Source organism: Hordeum vulgare, chromosome 2H, assembly GCF_904849725.1.
Source record: "Hordeum vulgare subsp. vulgare chromosome 2H, MorexV3_pseudomolecules_assembly, whole genome shotgun sequence".
Taxonomy (NCBI): Eukaryota; Viridiplantae; Streptophyta; class Magnoliopsida; order Poales; family Poaceae; genus Hordeum; species Hordeum vulgare.
The window spans coordinates 647993056-648010870 of NC_058519.1; the positions used below are offsets into that span (position 1 = coordinate 647993056).

A 17815-nucleotide genomic window follows, 5' to 3' on the forward strand; every position below is an offset into this window, starting at 1 on the left:
GAGAGTCGGCAGCGGGATGCGGTGCTCCTAGTGCCACTGCGCTTGACGCACCGGGACGCTAACACGTTGGCGAGGCCGACGGGAAGATCGCGGGAGGATAGACGGGGGACTTGCCCTTGTTTTGGGAGGAACCGGACATGGTTTGGTCGCCGACGAGGGAGCAGAGAGGTGACGAGATGGGGACGGGGGTTCTGGAAGCAGATGAGGCCGAACACCATCGCACGCTCGGATTTAAAAAGGCCGACCGCGGTCGCTGACGCGTGGGCCCGCGGAGGGTGGACGTCATTAATTAAGTTGACCGCGGGTTGTTGGACGGTCGACTGGTGTGGATGGAGCAGAAATCGAGAGGGCGCACCCGTCCGCTTCACGTCTGTCCTGATGCATTTCAGTCCCAAATTTAGACGAGAAATGGATCGGCGCGGACGCGTTTTGACAATGAATCCGTGCGTTGGGCCATCATTTTTTTTCATAAGGACCCAAACAAATGACGGCAGATGAAATGGGTCGTTCCTTTTGAGTTACTCTAAAAGCTCACGACAGATTGGGACCAACATGAATGTGAAGTTAGCGTTCTGGAGTGATATGAATATGTGACAACCGTTGCACACGAGAGGGCGCAGGCACGAGAGAGAGGGTTTTGATGGATCCGAGGTGTCGGATACGTGTGTGCCATCAGTTCGGATGCCCGCAGCACTACCCCGGTTTGCTTCCAATTTGTGAGAAATATGAACGTTTTGAACGGTCCGCATATCGATGGGGTATCGCGTTGGACAGTGGCGGAGCCACCACCCGGCAACCTTGGGTACCTGCCTGGGCTAGTCCAAAGAATTAAAACTAAGCATTAGTAATAATCTATGGTTAGAGGAAATATTTATTTGGACAAGAGGCAGCTCACAGTGTCACAGTTCAGTCATGCCCGGGTTGTATTTATGGGCTCGCTCAGCCGTTCGCGTTGGATGACATAACACGTCTGGACCGCGTGATCCGAAGGATGCAGGTTTAACGGTCAGCGTTGAGGATGCCCTAAGATTTTAGAGCATCTATAATCCGGCACCTCAAACAGCCCCTAACGTCGAGCTGATGGTCCGGTCACTGACTTGTAAAAAAAGAAAGACCCGCCATTTTAAAAGAGGCCTCAAACGTTCAGACTGATCTACGCATCCCTCATAGCCAACCCAAACCTGGACCGGATATGGGAAGGTACGGACGTGACCGGGCACGCCCACAACGTCGGACGTGCGGGTCCCCTAGGAAAACACTCTGAAACCCGACGGTCAGAAACTCGTCTCCTCCGTCAAACCGATGGCGCCGCATGTTGGCGCTTCGACAGGCCGCGCAAGGGCCCTAGCCCAGCTATTGAAGCCAGGCGCCGGCTCTGGAACCCTACCGTCTACATTTCCTTTCCTCTCGTCCATCGCTGCCACTTTTCACTTGCCATCGACTTCCATATTTCATTCGCCGTTCGCTCGCCAGAAGCACACCGACTGCAGCTCCTTTATCAGATCCAAACAAGGTGCGAAGCTCGGATTAACACGGAGCTACCTTCGGACGCGGTTGATGCGGAGGAGTTGGAGAAGGAAAAGGAGGACGTGTAGGACATGAAGGACACAGATCCAACGACGGAGTTGCAGTCGGAGTAGCAGGCAATCCTCGAGTCTTTCAACACAAAGACGAAGACAGAAGCCAACCATCATATAATCGTATTTTTCAGGCGAAGGCGGAGCAGAAAGCAAACCTCAAAGAGATGATTGCCTGTATGGATGAGAAGGAACACGAGGAGCCGAAGCCCTCTTACGCGCTCATCTATCAAGTGCCCGACACGAAGATGAAAGATTGACAATGAAGCGTAGTTTCGACCCTATTTGGAACCACAATAGACTATGATAATCTGGATTATGAAGATAGATTATATAATCCTGTTTGTAAAAATAATCTAGATGGACATGTTGGGAAGCCAGATTATATAAACTGTAATACAGATTTTACATTGCCTAATGACCTGTGTGTCCTCTGTTTTTTTAAGGAGAGTGACGGTGTTAGAAATGTAGTAATTATCTTCAACTTTACAAGGGTAATGAATCATTAGCAATCTATAATCTGATTTTAGCTGGTAGGGTAGATTACGAGTTTTTAATAATCTATTCATTTAATTTTTATAATCAATATCATAATTTGTTATGTTTAAGACAGAATAGATTATAAAAACAAAATTATATAATCTAAGTGGTTTTAAACCGGCCTTAGCCTAGTGTGATTATGTAGTACGTAGGTTTTGTTTTCCATGCTCCATACAAATTTAAGGAATAGTATATGAGATATTCAAATGCACGAAAGAAATATGAGGTGTGGTGCGTGCGGACACGTGAGTCGCGTCCGCGAGAGTTTGACATGCTGGATTTGGTGTCCAACTGTAGACCCTTTTAGTAACAATTGAACGTATTAGGTTTGTATTTTTGAACGGACGGAGTGTTTTTGAAAAATAATGATCAAGAAGAGGTGGTGAAGGCTCGAAAGCAATGGGATTGTAAGTTTCTTTTAAACATGATACAAATGCAAGTGTTGATATACGTGTATACATTTATTTCTATAAACGTACATACACATTTTATTCTTACGATCACCTTCTAAATACTGAGTTTACATATTATCTTAAGATTTATAAAGTCGTCCGTAAGTGACTCGTCGTCAGCAGAAACATCTATTTTTATCAAAATGTGTACCGCCGAAAATTCTAAAATAAATCTAAAAGTAATGCGATCATCAGAATTTAAACTTTGATGAATCGAGATATCGATGTCCCTTTAACCATTTAATCATAAATTGATTCAGGATTCTAAGGTGATAGTACAATTTAGTACTTTGACTTATATACTCTCTTCGTTCTAAAATAAGTATCGTCTGCCGATGTTTTGGGGTCATATTTACTACTGATAATACCATTTACTACCTTCACATATGTATATACTACAAACTTCTATTCATCCTATTGTATGGACAGATTAATACGTACTAAAAATTACAGCTTTGTTCTATCTCTAATAGCCACGTCGCGTGCACGTTCATTCTCTGGATTCCTCGTCATTTCTTCTTCCAAGCACCACCTGAATAATGCCGGCCACAGCGGCTCCGATGATGAACCACGTCACGCCGGCCAAGACGACCTGGAGCTCGGAACTATTCACGACTCCCAGAGCGGCCGCACCGCCGATGTGGTCCTCGATCACGCCTCCGGCCATCTCCTCCCTGTTGTACCCGGCGATCCCCGCCGCGACGATCGCCATCAGCAGCGGCACCGTCAGGTCGATCCTCGCCCTCCTCGCCGGCGCTCTCTCGCCACCTGACGCTCTTCGCGCCCGTCTCCGCGGCGGCGCGGCGCTCTGGGCGTCCGGCGAAGGAAACGCTGCCGTGGACGGCAGGTTCCGCTGCGGCGTCCAGTACTCGTCGCGCTGGCGGGCGTACACCGCCGACGCCGTTGCGCCCTCCTCCTTGCGTCGCGCGGCTGCCTCCTTGAGCCTCTCCGTCACGGGGTCGGCCGCGCCTGAAGAAGGCGGCGGTGACGATGGCGGTGGCAGCAGGCGGAGAGGGGCAGGGACCGCGGCTGCGGCGGCGCCGGCCGGGGCTCTGAATGGCCGCCAGTACCACCAGTTCGACATGGACATGATTGTCTGGACCGCCGAGCTTCTCGACTGCCACGTCGCCTCCGACTCCTGCGTTCACAATTCACCATTGATGTGATCAAATGAGCAGAGTATGTGCATAGCAGAGCAGAGCACGAGGCGGCTGGGTTGGATGAAATCAGTACCTCGGATTGCCTGGTGGCGGACTTGTTCTCCATCTTCTCGAACCTGGCCTTGAACTTGGCGACCTCGGCGAAGATGTCGGGCGAGCCGGCGGCGTTGGCCTCAGAGACGCGGACCCTGCGGCGCGGCAGCTTGGACATGAGGAACTCGAGCGCCGCCAGGTCCGAGCGCTCGACGTAGGAGATGCAGTCGACGGGGCAGGTCTGGACGGCGTCGGCGATGCGGTCCTCGGGGTCGGCCCACTGGGCGACGACGCGGGCGCGGCCGTGGACGGACTCGATGGCGAAGGTGCGGCCGGCGTGGAGCGCGCACTTGAGGCAGCCGACGCAGGCGACCTCGTCGACGAACACGGCGCGCGTCTCGGCGTCCCCGCCGCGCCACGACGAGTAGAGCGGGCGGCCCGTGTATCCCTGGAACTCGGACCGGCGCGCGTGCTCCCGGTCGTAGGCCCGGCGCTGCGCCGGGTCGGAGAGCAGCGCGTACACCTCGTTGAGCACCACCGCCATGTCGTGGGATGAGGGCCCGGCCGAGGCGTCGCCGTTGCCGGCGGCGACGTCCGGGTGGCAGCGCTTCTGCAGCGCCCGGTAGGCGGCCTTGATGTCGGCCTGCGGCGACGTGGGCTCCACCCCCAGCAGCTCGTACAGGTCGTAGTCCGTCGCCCACGACGCCCCCGCGCGGCCGCTAGAGCTCGACGACGACGAGGAGGCGGCTTGGCATCTGAGGCGGTGGCGGGAGGGCCTGGAGCTGGAGGACGGCCGCGGGTTGACGAGGGGGACGGCGGCGTTGAGGAGAAGCGCCGGCATGGCTGCCCTGCTTTGCTTGATTGGATTTGCTTGCTGCCTCTGCCTCTGCCTCCCGAATGGTGGGAGAAGCTTCGGCGACTCGATCACTACACGTCGCGTCTTGTGAGCGAGATTTTTTCTGGGTGCTGCTTTGGAGCTTTTTGCTTTGCATTTTTACCTGTGTGCCCACGTACGTACGGCGGCTGGGCTCTGATATTTTGGACGAGCGAACCGAGCGTGGCTACGCGCCAGAAATAAGGAAAGACGACTGTACTGTAGCAACACGGAAATAAAACCGAGAGGCGTGATGATCTAGTCGGCGACACTTGTTAGGCTTTGTTCGGTTCCATAAAAAATGAGAGGGATTGACATGGATTAACGAGGATTAAATCCTATCTAATATAAATTTCATCTCATTCCTCTTCAATCCATCCTAATCCACTTTTGCAGTGGATTAATCGAACAAGGCCTTAGGGATCAGAGGAAGTAGTAGTATTTTTCCGAAGATAAAGCTCACTAGATGGGTATCAATTATGATCTCCGTAGTCATATGAGAATAAATGTTGCTTCTCATTTGAAATGAAAGAAAGAAGAAACGTACCAACCTATGAGGTCAAAAGAGAAAACACTAGGAGATGGTAAAATCAACTCATATGAGAAGCAACATTTGCATAGGGCGCGTTTAGTTGCCCCATATGTGTGAGTCTGGTTGAGTAAATACAAGCAACAAACCAATATGTATATCTTGTTTAGTTGTCCGCACTACATTAGTGGCCACTTTAGGACTGGTTGTTTGGTTGTCCGTGTTTGTTTTTAAAAGGCGAGCAAGTGCAAATCATAGCTGTTTTGTGTTCGGTTCATCCTATTTAGTGAACACCGGTTATTGGATCTAGTCCTCTATAAAAGGTTAAAAATTCTGCGTATTTAGACCAATTCAAAGTGAAAAGAGGGGTTGCTCCTTCGACAAACTAGGATAAAGTTGAGACAAAAGAGTCGGAAACCTATTCTATGAGAAACTAATCAGATTTCCATTAAAAATTACCATGAAACCACCATTTGGGTGGTATACGCTTGCTTTAAATGGTATTAACTCCACTCTTTGTTTAAGCATATCTGTTTAGGGGTTGTTTTCTTCTCTCCAACAATTAACAAGCATGGATATGTGACAATCAAAGGTGAAACCATATAATACAATTGAAGGGAAATCAAGCAAACTTTAGGCGGAAGAGAAGAAGCAACCAAGCCGAATAAATTATTGCAGTTCTAAAATAAAAATAAGGAGAACTAAAAGTAAGCAGCAGACAGAGCACTTAACTAAGCAGCAAACAACACATAAATAAGCAGGTAAACTGCAGTTAACAGCAGATAAACAAGCATGAAAACAACAACAAAACATCCATACTGCTAACAGGCATAAGTTTTAAAACAGCAGGGGCATCCATGTCCCTCCTTCACCATAGGGTGTCGAACCCTAGACAAAACATTAACAGTTTCACAACAAGTTCTCCCCATCACCGCAAACTGACTAGAAATTCATACTAACTAAGTTCACAGCACGAAAGCAGGGTCCCCGATGCAGTTGTGCCTGCTGCAGCGCACCCTACACCCCGTGGAGCTATCGTGGTTGTAGATGTGGACCTTGATACCTAGGTCGGAGATGCGCGACATGGCAAGGTCGCTGGGGACGACTCTGTGGCGGTGGTAGAAGTATTGCCAGCCCCGACCAAGCACCATCTGGCCTTCGAACTTCTAGAACTGCATCCAGAACTCACACCACTTGTTCACCGAGAGTTTGACGACGTGTGGGAGCTTCACCGACAACCGCTCCCTCATCACCTCCTCGAACTTGGGAGTGATGACGAGCATGGCTAGATCCTCCTCGTCCTTGATCTGCACGAAAAAGCGAAATGGCTCTCGGGACTCCTCCTCGTGCCCGGTCCTAGGAGTTCGTCCCCTAGAACGAGGCAGGCTAGTGAAGGTGTCCCTACAAGGCAGGTTTACCCTCTTGATCCAGCAGTTCGTGGGGATGAAGTCCACGACAGTCTTGGAGCCAACCACGCATGGGCTCCTTTGGTTGTGTCCCATTCTGTCTTCATCATCTCATCAGGTAAGATGGCACGGATTAGTAATAGGGCATTGGGATCAGACACTGATCAGTGGGACTTGCCGAAGAGCAAGTGTCACTAATGAGTGGCACTTGCTCTTGGGCAACAACCCCTCATCAGTGCAAGTTGTGACCACATTTGGCAGCATTCTACATTGTGTTATAAATATGCCCTAGAGGCAATAATAAAGTGGTTATTATCATATTTCCTTGTTCATGATAATCTTTCATTATCCATGGTAGAGTTGTATTTACCGGAAAATTAAATACATGTGTTGATATATGAACAACATCGTGTCCCTAGTGAGCATCTACTAGACTAGCTCGTTGAACAAAGATGGTTAAGGTTTCCTAACCATAGACATGAGTTGTCATTTGATAACGTGATCACATCATTAGGAGAATTATGTGATGAACACGACCCAACCGTAAGCATAGCATTTGATCATATCACTTAGTTTGTTGCTACTGCTTTCTTCATATCAAGTATATGTTCCTAAGACTATAAGATCATACCACTCCCTGACATCGGAGGAATGCCTTGTGTGTATCAAACGTCACTTTGTAACTGGGTGATCATAAAGGTGCTCTAGAGATATCTCTGAGGGTGCCTGTTGGGTTGGCATGGATCGAGACTTGGATTTGTCACTTCGTATGATGGAGAGGTATCTCTGGGCCCTCTCGATAATACAACATCACAAGAAGCTTGCAAACGATGTGATTAAGGAGTTAGTCATGGGATCTTGTATTATGGAACGAGTAAAGAGACTTTCCAGTAATGAGATTGAACTAGGTATGGAGATACCAACAATCGAATCTCGGGCAATTAGCATACCGCCGGACAAAGGGAACTGAATGCGGGATTGAATGAATCATTGTCATCGTGGTTCGAGCGACAATGATCTTCGTGGAATATGTGGGAACCAATATGGGCATCCAGGTCCCACTATTGGTTATTGACCGGAGAGGTGACTCGGTCATGTCCACATGATTTACAAACATGTAGGGTCCGCACGCTTAACGTTCGGTTATCTGTGTCAAAACGGTGGGTCTCGGTTAGGGGATCCCGAGACGTGGTCTTGGATCAATGGGGAACAAGGTACGTAGACACGGTATTTACCCAGGTTTGGGCCCTCTCAAGAAGGTAAAACCCTACGTCCTTCTTGATTGTATTGATTGTATGTATGAGGATTACAGAGTCGATCTACAACGAGATCAGATGAGCTAAACCCTAGATGATGGTTCTTGTCCCTGTACGATCTAAACCCTCTGGTTTATATAGACACGAGGGGTACCTAGGCTTACATAGTCGGTTACCAACAAGGGATAAACATGCCAATTCTGCCGTCTTGTCTTGGAGGATACGCCAAGGCATCGAATATTTCCTTCCTGAACACAGGGTCACCTTATAGCTGGGCCTCCATGTATCGGCAACAGAGTAGACCACCTATCCGGCCTATATGAGATAGGCCAACGGCTCGAGGACCCCTTAGTCCGGGACTTCCTCAGTAGCCCCCAAACTTGCCTCCAATGTCAAGGTCCATGATCCCCAGTAACTCCATGAGGCTTCAATCTCCGGCTTGCGGGGCGAGTTCTTCTCCCTTTCTATGTTCGCCTAATGATAGTTTGATTTATGGACAGTGATTATTACTTATCCTCAAAGGCCAACAACTCGAGTGTGAATAGTGCCTTCGTCTGACAAATTTTAGTGAAGGGTCATGGCTGGTAACGACCACTAACCAGTCATGAAAACTCGATCCGCGGTTCGAGGTGGTCTTTCATTGGTACGTCCCACCATATGGAGATCGTGCCCCTTTTTAGGGGATACGGCTCATGATTTGGGCCATCCCATGCGCGCATAACTGCATGATTATATCGAGAAGTGGCGAGGTCCGCAACTCATTAAAGGGGCTCTTGGTATTATAACATCTTATAAAAGGGATACAACCACCATAGCCTCCCTACGCTTCCCAGATCTCGCATTTGCCATTGCTTCCCCAATCCTGAGAGCTCTAAGAGTCCACGCTCAACCTTCCCTCCAATCCTCTCAAACCACTCCCCTAGTTTGGCCATGGCTGGTTCCGGTTCCAAGGGAAAGTGGGAGGCCTCCCGTGTCACCGATGAGGACATCCAGGAGCTGATGCGCGTCGGATATCTATCGACCAACATAGTTCATCGCGCTTCGGAAGAGGGCCAGGTCATCCCCACGCCAAAGCAAGGTGAGAGGGTGGTATTCATCCCCCACTTCATCCAGGGGCTTGGCTTCCCACTCCACCCCTTTATGAGGGGTCTGATGTTTTTCTACGGGTTAGATTTCCATGATCTTCCCCCGAACTCTTTTTTGCCCATCTCGGCCTTCATTATCATCTGCTCCTCCCCGCCTCCTCCATAGTGAACGAGGACCGCCGGCGCCCGCGTTCACCGCCCACAATTGGTCGGCTCGCCGCTCCCCCGCGTCTGTGACATCGCGCTCCTGCAGTTGCTCGCGACGATATGTGTCGTCAACCCCCTCCTCCGGCCCCGCAGCCACCCTTCCCGCAATCACGGGGTCCCCCAACGCGAATCCCCCCCATCGCCCCCACTCTTACGTCGCTAGTGACCCTCCCACCACCTACGGTAAGGAATTTCCCTAGCCTGCTTAGCCTTTCACACCAGGGTTCTTTCTTTCTGTTTTTTCTGCATAACAAGATAGATATCTATTGCATGTCTGCTAGTTTTTGGGATTTTGGGTGATTTGTAGAGATGTGGGAACCCATCCTTTGTGTTGATATACTATTCAGGTGTTGAGGCATGCTGCAGACCTGGGTGATTGTAGGAAACCATGAGTAGCCCGTGATTTTTCCTGCCATGGTGAATTGTTATCGATACATACCATATAAAAAGATACGGTGGTTGTGTGGTAGTGGTGTTAGGAATATTAACTAGGTAACTGGCCAAACGATTCCATGGTGAGTGTAGTTGGTATTTATGTATCATTGCCTTCTCTAGTATGTATCTTGTGCTGATTAGACCTTATTAGTTGGTTAGCCTTAGTTTGTCAATAATGAGTGAACGATGGAGCAAGTGCTGATGTATGTGTTTAATCTTAGAAACTTCTTGTGGAGATATTGTGATATAATGTGCTATACGTATGCTTGGGTGTAGGTTCCTTGCATTACTGTGATATATGGTCTGACGAACTTCTTGTTTATTTAGCAACCATGGTGGGGTCAGTGGTCGCGCCGCCACCATCTCCGCATCGGAACTGCCCTACGGAAATCCTCGATGGAGATGTTGTCCATCCACCGCCTCCCTTATGCATTGAAGCTATTGTTTCTCCGTCAGTTCCATCGTCAGTGTCAACTTTAGCAAGGGATGCTGCAACCAAGAACAAAGGGCATGCGTCAATTGAAGAAGTTGTTGCAACTACAACACTTTGCTCCCTTTATATAGTGACCCAACATCCTCACCAAGGTACATGTTGCAATCAGGTTACTCATTAGTTTCTGTTCCTCCTACAATATATTACATATAGCTGGCGATCATTAACAAATGAGCAACTAGTTGAGTTACCCTGATTCTTGTGTGTAGGATGTGGAGTCTCAGGACAAAAAAAAGACTCCCCAAACCCCCCACCAAATAAGAGGTCGAGGTCGCCGTTAGTGGTGCCCGTAGTGGGATCCCTGATACGTCCATTTTGCATCATGCTTTCATGTTGATATTTATCGCTTTTTGGGCTGTTATTACACTTCGCGGTACAATACTTATGCCTTTTCTCTTTTATTTTGCAAGGTTTACATGAAGAGGGCGAATGCCGACAGCTGGAATTCTGGCCTAAAAAAGGAGCAAGTTTGAGATGCCTATTCTGCGCAACTCCAAAAGCCGTGAAAATCAACGTGGATTTTATTTAGGATTTATAAAAAATATTGGGCCAAAGAAGTGTTGGAGGGGCGCCAGAAGGAGGCCACAAGCCCGTTAGGCACGGGCCCCCCTGGCCGCGCCTAGGGGCTTGTGTGTTGGGGAACGTCGCTTGGGAAACAAAAAATTTCCTACGCGCACGAAGACCTATCATGGTGATGTCCATCTACGAGAGGGGATGAGTGATCTACGTACCCTTGTAGATCGTACAGCTGAAGCGTTAGTGAACGCGGTTGATGTAGTGGAACATCCTCACGTCCCTCGATCCACCCCGCGAACAATCCCGCGATTAGTCCCACGATCTAGTACCGAACGGACGGCACCTCCGCGTTCAGCACACGTACAGCTCGACGATGATCTCGGCCTTCTTGATCCAGCAAGAGAGACGGAGAGCAGAGTTCTCCGGCAGCGTGACGGAGCTCCGGAGGTTGGTGATGACCTTGTCTCAGCAGGGCTCCGCCCGAGCTCCGCAGAAACGCGATCTAGAGGAAAAAACCGTGGAGGTATGTGGTCGGGCTGCCGTGGAAAAGTCGTCTCAAATCAGCCCTAAAACCTCCGTATATATAGGTGGGAGGGAGGGGACCTTGCCTTGGGGCTCAAGGAGCCCCAAGGGGGTCGGCCGAGCCAAGGGGGGAAGACTCCCCCCCCCCAAACCGAGTTGGACTTGGTTTGGTGGGTGGGAGTCCTTCCCATCCTTCCCACCTCCCTTTTTTTCTCTCTTTGATTTTTCTTTGTATGGTGCATAGGGCCCTTTTGGGTTGTCCCACCAGCCCACTAAGGGCTGATAAGCCACCCTTATGGCCTATGGGCTTCCCCGGGGTGGGTTGCCCCCCCCGGTGAACTCCCGGAACCCATTCGTCATTCCCGGTACATTCCCGGTAACTCCGAAAACCTTCCTGTGATCAAATGAGGTCATCCTATATATCAATCTTCGTTTCCGGACCATTCCGGAAACCCTCGTGACGTCCGTGATCTCATCCGGGACTCCGAACAACATTCGGTAACCAACCATATAACTCAAATACGCATAAAACAACGTCGAACCTTAAGTGTGCAGACCCTGCGGGTTCGAGAACTATGTAGACATGACCCGAGAGACTCCTCGGTCAATATCCAACAGCGGGACCTGGATGCCCATATTGGATCCTACATATTCTATGAAGATCTTATCGTTTGAACCTCAGTGCCAAGGATTCATATAATCCCGTATGTCATTCCCTTTGTCCTTCGGTACGTTACTTGCCCGAGATTCGATCGTCAGTATCCGCATACCTATTTCAATCTCGTTTACCGGCAAGTCTCTTTACTCGTTCCGTAATACAAGATCCCGCAACTTACACTAAGTTACATTGCTTGCAAGGCTTGTGTGTGATGTTGTATTACCGAGTGGGCCCCGAGATACCTCTCTGTCACACGGAGTGACAAATCCCAGTCTTGATCCATACTAACTCAACTAACACCTTCGGAGATACCTGTAGAGCATCTTTATAGTCACCCAGTTACGTTGCGACGTTTAATACACACAAAGCATTCCTCCGGTGTCAGTGAGTTATATGATCTCGTGGTCATAGGAATAAATACTTGACACGCAGAAAACAGTAGCAACAAAATGACACGATCAACATGCTACGTCTATTAGTTTGGGTCTAGTCCATCACGTGATTCTCCTAATGACGTGATCCATTTATCAAGCAACAACACTTTGTTCATAATCAGAAGACACTGACTATCTTTGATCAACTGGCTAGCCAAACTAGAGGCTTGCTAGGGACGGTGTTTTGTCTATGTATCCACACATGTAAATGAGTCTTCATTCAATACAATTATAGCATGGATAATAAACGATTATCTTGATACAGGAATTATAATAATAACTACATTTATTATTGCCTCTAGGGCATAATTCCAACAGTCTCCCACTTGCACTAGAGTCAATAATCTAGCCCTCACATCATCATGTGAATTACATTGTAATAAATCTAACACCCATACAGTTCTGGTGTTGATCATGCTTTGGCCGTGGAAGAGGTTTAGTCAGCGGGTCTGCTACATTCAGATCCGTATGCACTTTGCATATATTTACGTCCTCTCCCTCGACGTAGTCGCGGATGAGGTTGAAGCATCGTTTGATGTGTCTGGTCTTCTTGTGAAACCGTGGTTCCCTTGCCAAGGCAATGGCACCCGTGTTGTCACAGAACAAGGTTATTGGATTCCGTGCGCTTGGCACCACTCCAAGATCCGTCATGAACTGTTTCATCCAGACACCCTCTTTAGCCGCCTCCGAGGCAGCCATGTACTCCGCTTCACATGTAGAATCTGCTACGACGCTTTGCTTGGAACTGCACCAGCTTACCGCACCCCCATTAAGAATAAATACGTATCCGGTTTGGACTTAGAGTCGTCCGGATCTGTGTCAAAGCTTGCATCGACGTAACCTTTTACGGCGAGCTCTTCGTCACCTCCATATACGAGAAACATCTCCTTAGTCCTTTTCAGGTACTTTAGGATATTCTTGACCGCTGTCCAGTGATCCACTCCTGGATTACTCTAGAACCTACCTGCCATACTTATGGCCAGGCTAACATCCGGTCTAGTACACAGCTTTGCATACATGATAGAACCTATGGCTGAAGCATAGGGGACGGAGCGCATATGCTCTCTATCTTCATCAGTTGCTAGGCACTGAGTCTTACTCAATCTCGTACCTTGTAAAACTAGCAAGAACCCTTTCTTGGACTGTTCCATTTTGAACCTCTTCAAAACTTTATCAAGGTATGTGCTTTGTGAAAGTCCTATCAGGCGTTTTGATCTATCCCTATAGATCTTAATGCCTAGAATGTAAGCAGCTTCTCCTAGGTCCTTCATAGAGAAAATTTTATTCAAGTAATCCTTTATGCTCTCTAAAAACTCCACGTTGTTTCCAATCAGCAATATGTCATCCACATATAATATTAGAAACGCCACAGAGCTCCCACTCACTTTCTTGTAAATGCAAGATTCTCCAACCACTTGTATAAACCCAAATGCTTTGATCACCTCATCAAAGTGTTTGTTCCAACTCCGAGATGCTTGCACCAGTCCATAAATGGATCGCTGGAGCTTGCACGCCTTGTTAGCATTCTTAGGATCGACAAAACCTTCGGGTTGTATCATATACAACTCTTCCTTAAGGAAACCGTTAAGGAACGCCGTTTTGACATCGATCTGCCAGATTTCATAATCGAAAATGCAGCTATTGCTAACATGATTCTAACGGACTTAAGCATCGCTACGGGTGAGAATGTCTCATCGTAGTCAACTCCTTGAACTTGTGAAAAACCCTTTGCCACAAGTCGAGCTTTATAAACGGTCACATTGCCGTCAGTGTCCGTCTTCCTCTTAAAGATCCATTTGTTCTGAATAGCCTTGCGGCCCTCAGGTAGTACCTCCAAAGTCCACACTTTGTTCTCATACATGGATCCTATCTCGGACTTCATGGCTTCTAGCCATTTGTTGGAATCTGGGCCCACCATTGCTTCTTCATAATTTGCAGGTTCATTGTTGTCTAATAACATGATTGATAAGACGGGATTACCGTACCACTCTGGAGCAGCACGTGGTCTCGTCGACCTGCGTGGTTCGACAGAAACTTGAACTGGAGTTTCATGATCATCATCATTAACTTCCTCCTCAACCGGCATTGCAACGACAGAGGTTTCCCCTTGCCCTGCGCCACCATCCAGAGGGATGAGAGGTTTGACAACCTCGTCAAGTTCTATCTTCCTCCCACTCAATTCTCTCGAGAGAAACTCCTTCTCGAGAAAAGCTCCGTTTTTAGCAACAAACACTTTGCCCTCGGATTTGAGATAGAAGGTGTACCCAACTGTCTCTTTTGGGTAACCTATGAAGACGCACCTTTCCGCTTTGGGTTCCAGCTTTTCAGGCTGAAGCTTTTTGACATAAGCATCACATCCCCAAACTTTAAGAAACGACAACTTTGGTCTTTTGCCATACCACAGTTCGTATGGTGTCGTCTCAACGGATTTTGATGGTGCCCTATTTAAAGTGAATGCAGCTGTTTCTAATGCATAACCCCAAAACGATAACGGCAAATCAGTAAGAGACATCATAGATCGCACCATTTCTAATAGAGTACGATTACGACGTTCGGACACACCATTATGCTGTGGTGTTCCAGGCGGTGTTAACTGTGAAACAATTCCACATTGTCTTAAGTGAGTACCAAACTCGTAACTCAGATATTCACCCCCACGATCAGACCGTAGGAACTTGATCTTCTTGTTACGATGATTTTCCACTTCACTCTGAAATTGCTTGAACTTTTCAAATGTTTCAGACTTGTGTTTCATCAAGTGGACATAACCATATCTACTCAAATCGTCAGTGAAGGTGAGAAAATAACAATATCCGCCGCGTGCCTCCACGCTCATCGGACCACACACATCGGTATGTATGATTTCCAACAAGTCACTTGCACGCTCCATTGTTCCGGAGAACGGAGTCTTAGTCATCTTGCCCATGAGGCATGGTTCGCACGTGTCAAGTGAATCAAAGTCAAGTGACTCCAAAAGTCCATCAGCATGGAGTTTCTTCATGCGCTTTACACCAATATGACCTAAGCGGCAGTGCCACAAAAATATGGCGCTATCATTGTTAACTCTAACTCTTTTGGTCTCAATGTTATGTATATGCGTATCGCTATCAAGATTCAATATGAACAATCCTCTCACATTAGGTGCATGACCATAAAAGATGTTACTCATAGAAATAGAACAACCATTATTCTCTGACTTAAAAGAGTAACCGTCTCGCAATAAACAAGATCCAGATATAATGTTCATGCTCAACGCAGGCACTAAATAACAATGATTAAAGTTCATCACCAATCCTGATGGTAACTGAAGTGAAACTGTGCCGACGGCGATTGCATCAACCTTGGAACCATTTCCTACGCGCATCGTCACTTCATCTTTCGCCAGCCTTCGTCTATTCCGCAGTTCCTGTTTCGAGTTGCAAATATGAGCAACAGAACCGGTATCAAATACCCAGGCACTACTACGAGAGCCGGTTAAGTACACATCAGTAACATGTATATCAAATATACCTGATTTTTCTTTGGCCGCCTTCTTATCTGCCAGATACTTGGGGCAATTGCGCTTCCAGTGACCCATACCCTTGCAATAGTAACACTCCGTTTCAGGCTTAGGTCCAGCTTTGGGTTTCTTCGGCGGATTGGCAACATGCTTGCCGCTCTTCTTCGAATTACCCTTCTTGCCTTTGCCGTTTCTCTTGAAACTAGTGGTCTTATTCACCATCAACACTTGATGCTCTTTACGGAGTTCAGACTCTGCGACTTTCTGCATCGCAAACAACTCGCCGGGAGACTTGTTCATCCCTTGCATGTTGTAGTTCAACACAAAGCCTTTATAGCTTGGCGGCAGTGATTGAAGGATTCTGTCAGTGATAGCCTCTTGCGGGAGTTCAATCCCCAGATCAGCTAGACGGTTTGAGTACCCAGACATTTTGAGCACATGTTCACTGACAGACGAGTTTTCCTCCATCTTGCAAGCATAGAATTTATCGGAGGTCTCATACCTCTCGATCCGGGCGTTCTTCTGAAAGATAAACTTCAACTCCTGGAACATCTCAAATGCTCCATGACGCTCAAAGCGACGTTGAAGTCCCGGTTCTAAGCCATACAAGACTGCACATTGAACTATTGAGTAGTCCTCCTTACGTGCTAACCAAGCGTTCTTAACACCCTGATCAGCCGTAGCGGGTGGTTCATCTCCTAGCGCAGCATTAAGGACATAGTCCTTCTTCCCAGCTTGTAAGATTAGCTTAAGATTACGAGCCCAGTCTACAAAGTTGCTTCCATCATCTTTCAACTTAGCTTTCTCTAGGAACGTATTAAAATTCAGGATGACTGTAGCGTGAGCCATGATCTACAACACAAATATATTCAAAGTGGACTTAGACTATGTTCAAGATAATTAGAGTTTAACTTAATCAAATTATTCGCTAAACTCCCACTCAAAAAGTACATCTCTCTAGTCATTTGAGTGGTTCATGATCCACTTACACTAGCTCAAGTCCGATCATCACGTGAGTTGAGTATAGTTTCAGTGGTAAGCATCCCTATGCTAATCATATCATCTATATGATTCATGATCGACCTTTCGGTCTCATGTGTTCCGAGGCCATGTCTGCACATCCTAGGCTCGTCAAGCTTAACCCGAGTGTTCCGCGTGCGCAACTGTTTTGCACCCGTTGTATGTGAACGTTGAGTCTATCACACCCGATCATCACGTGGTGTCTCGAAACGACGAACTGTAGCAACGGTGCACAGTCGGGGAGAACACAATTTCGTCTTGAAATTTTAGTGAGAGATCACCTCATAATGCTACCGTCGTTCTAAGCAAAATAAGGTGCATAAAAGGATTAACATCACATGCAATTCATAAGTGACATGATATGGCCATCATCACGTGCTTCTTGATCTCCATCACCAAAGCACCGGCTTGATCTTCTTGTCACCTGCGCCACACCATGATCTCCATCAACGTGTTGCCATCGAGGTTGTTGTGCTACTTATGCTATTACTACTAAAGCTACATCCTAGCAAAATAGTAAACGCATCTGCAAGCACAAACATTAGTATAAAGACAACCATATGGCTCCTGTCGGTTGCCGTACCATCGACGTGCAAGTCGATATTTTCTATTACAACATGATCATCTCATACATCCAATATATCACATCACATCGTCGGCCATATCACATCACAAGCATACCCTGCAAAAACAAGTTAGACGTCCTCTAATTTTGTTGTTGCATGTTTTACGTGGTGACCATGGGTATCTAGTAGGATCGCATCTTACTTACGCAAACACCACAACGGAGATATATGAGTTGCTATTTAACCTCATCCAAGGACCTCCTCGGTCAAATCCGATTCAACTAAAGTTGTAGAAACCGACACTTGCCAGTCATCTTTGAGCAACGGGGTTACTCGTAGCGATGAAACCAATCTCTCGTAAGCGTACGAGTAATGTCCGTCCAAGCCGCTTCCATCCAACAATACCGCGGAATCAAGAAAAGACTAAGGAGGGCAGCAAAACGCACATCACCGCCCACAAAACTTTTGTGTTCTACTCGAGAAGACATCTACGCATGAACCTAGCTCATGATGCCACTATTGGGGAACGTCGCATGGGAAACAAAAATTTTCC

At 47.6% G+C, this 17815-nt stretch overlaps 1 protein-coding gene across 1 annotated transcript; it reads right to left on the reverse strand.

Annotated features, from left to right (window-relative positions):
- Positions 1-2957: 2957 nt before the first annotated feature.
- LOC123431200 (chaperone protein dnaJ C76, chloroplastic-like) lies at positions 2958-4773 on the reverse strand. Its single transcript, XM_045115030.1, has 2 exons — positions 3803-4773; positions 2958-3707 (listed from the first exon to the last, which is right to left on the reverse strand). The coding sequence occupies exons 1-2, from the start codon at positions 4601-4603 to the stop codon at positions 3060-3062; spliced, it is 1449 nt and encodes a 482-aa protein (XP_044970965.1). The 5' UTR covers positions 4604-4773; the 3' UTR covers positions 2958-3059.
- Between the last annotated feature and the right edge of the window lie 13042 nt (positions 4774-17815).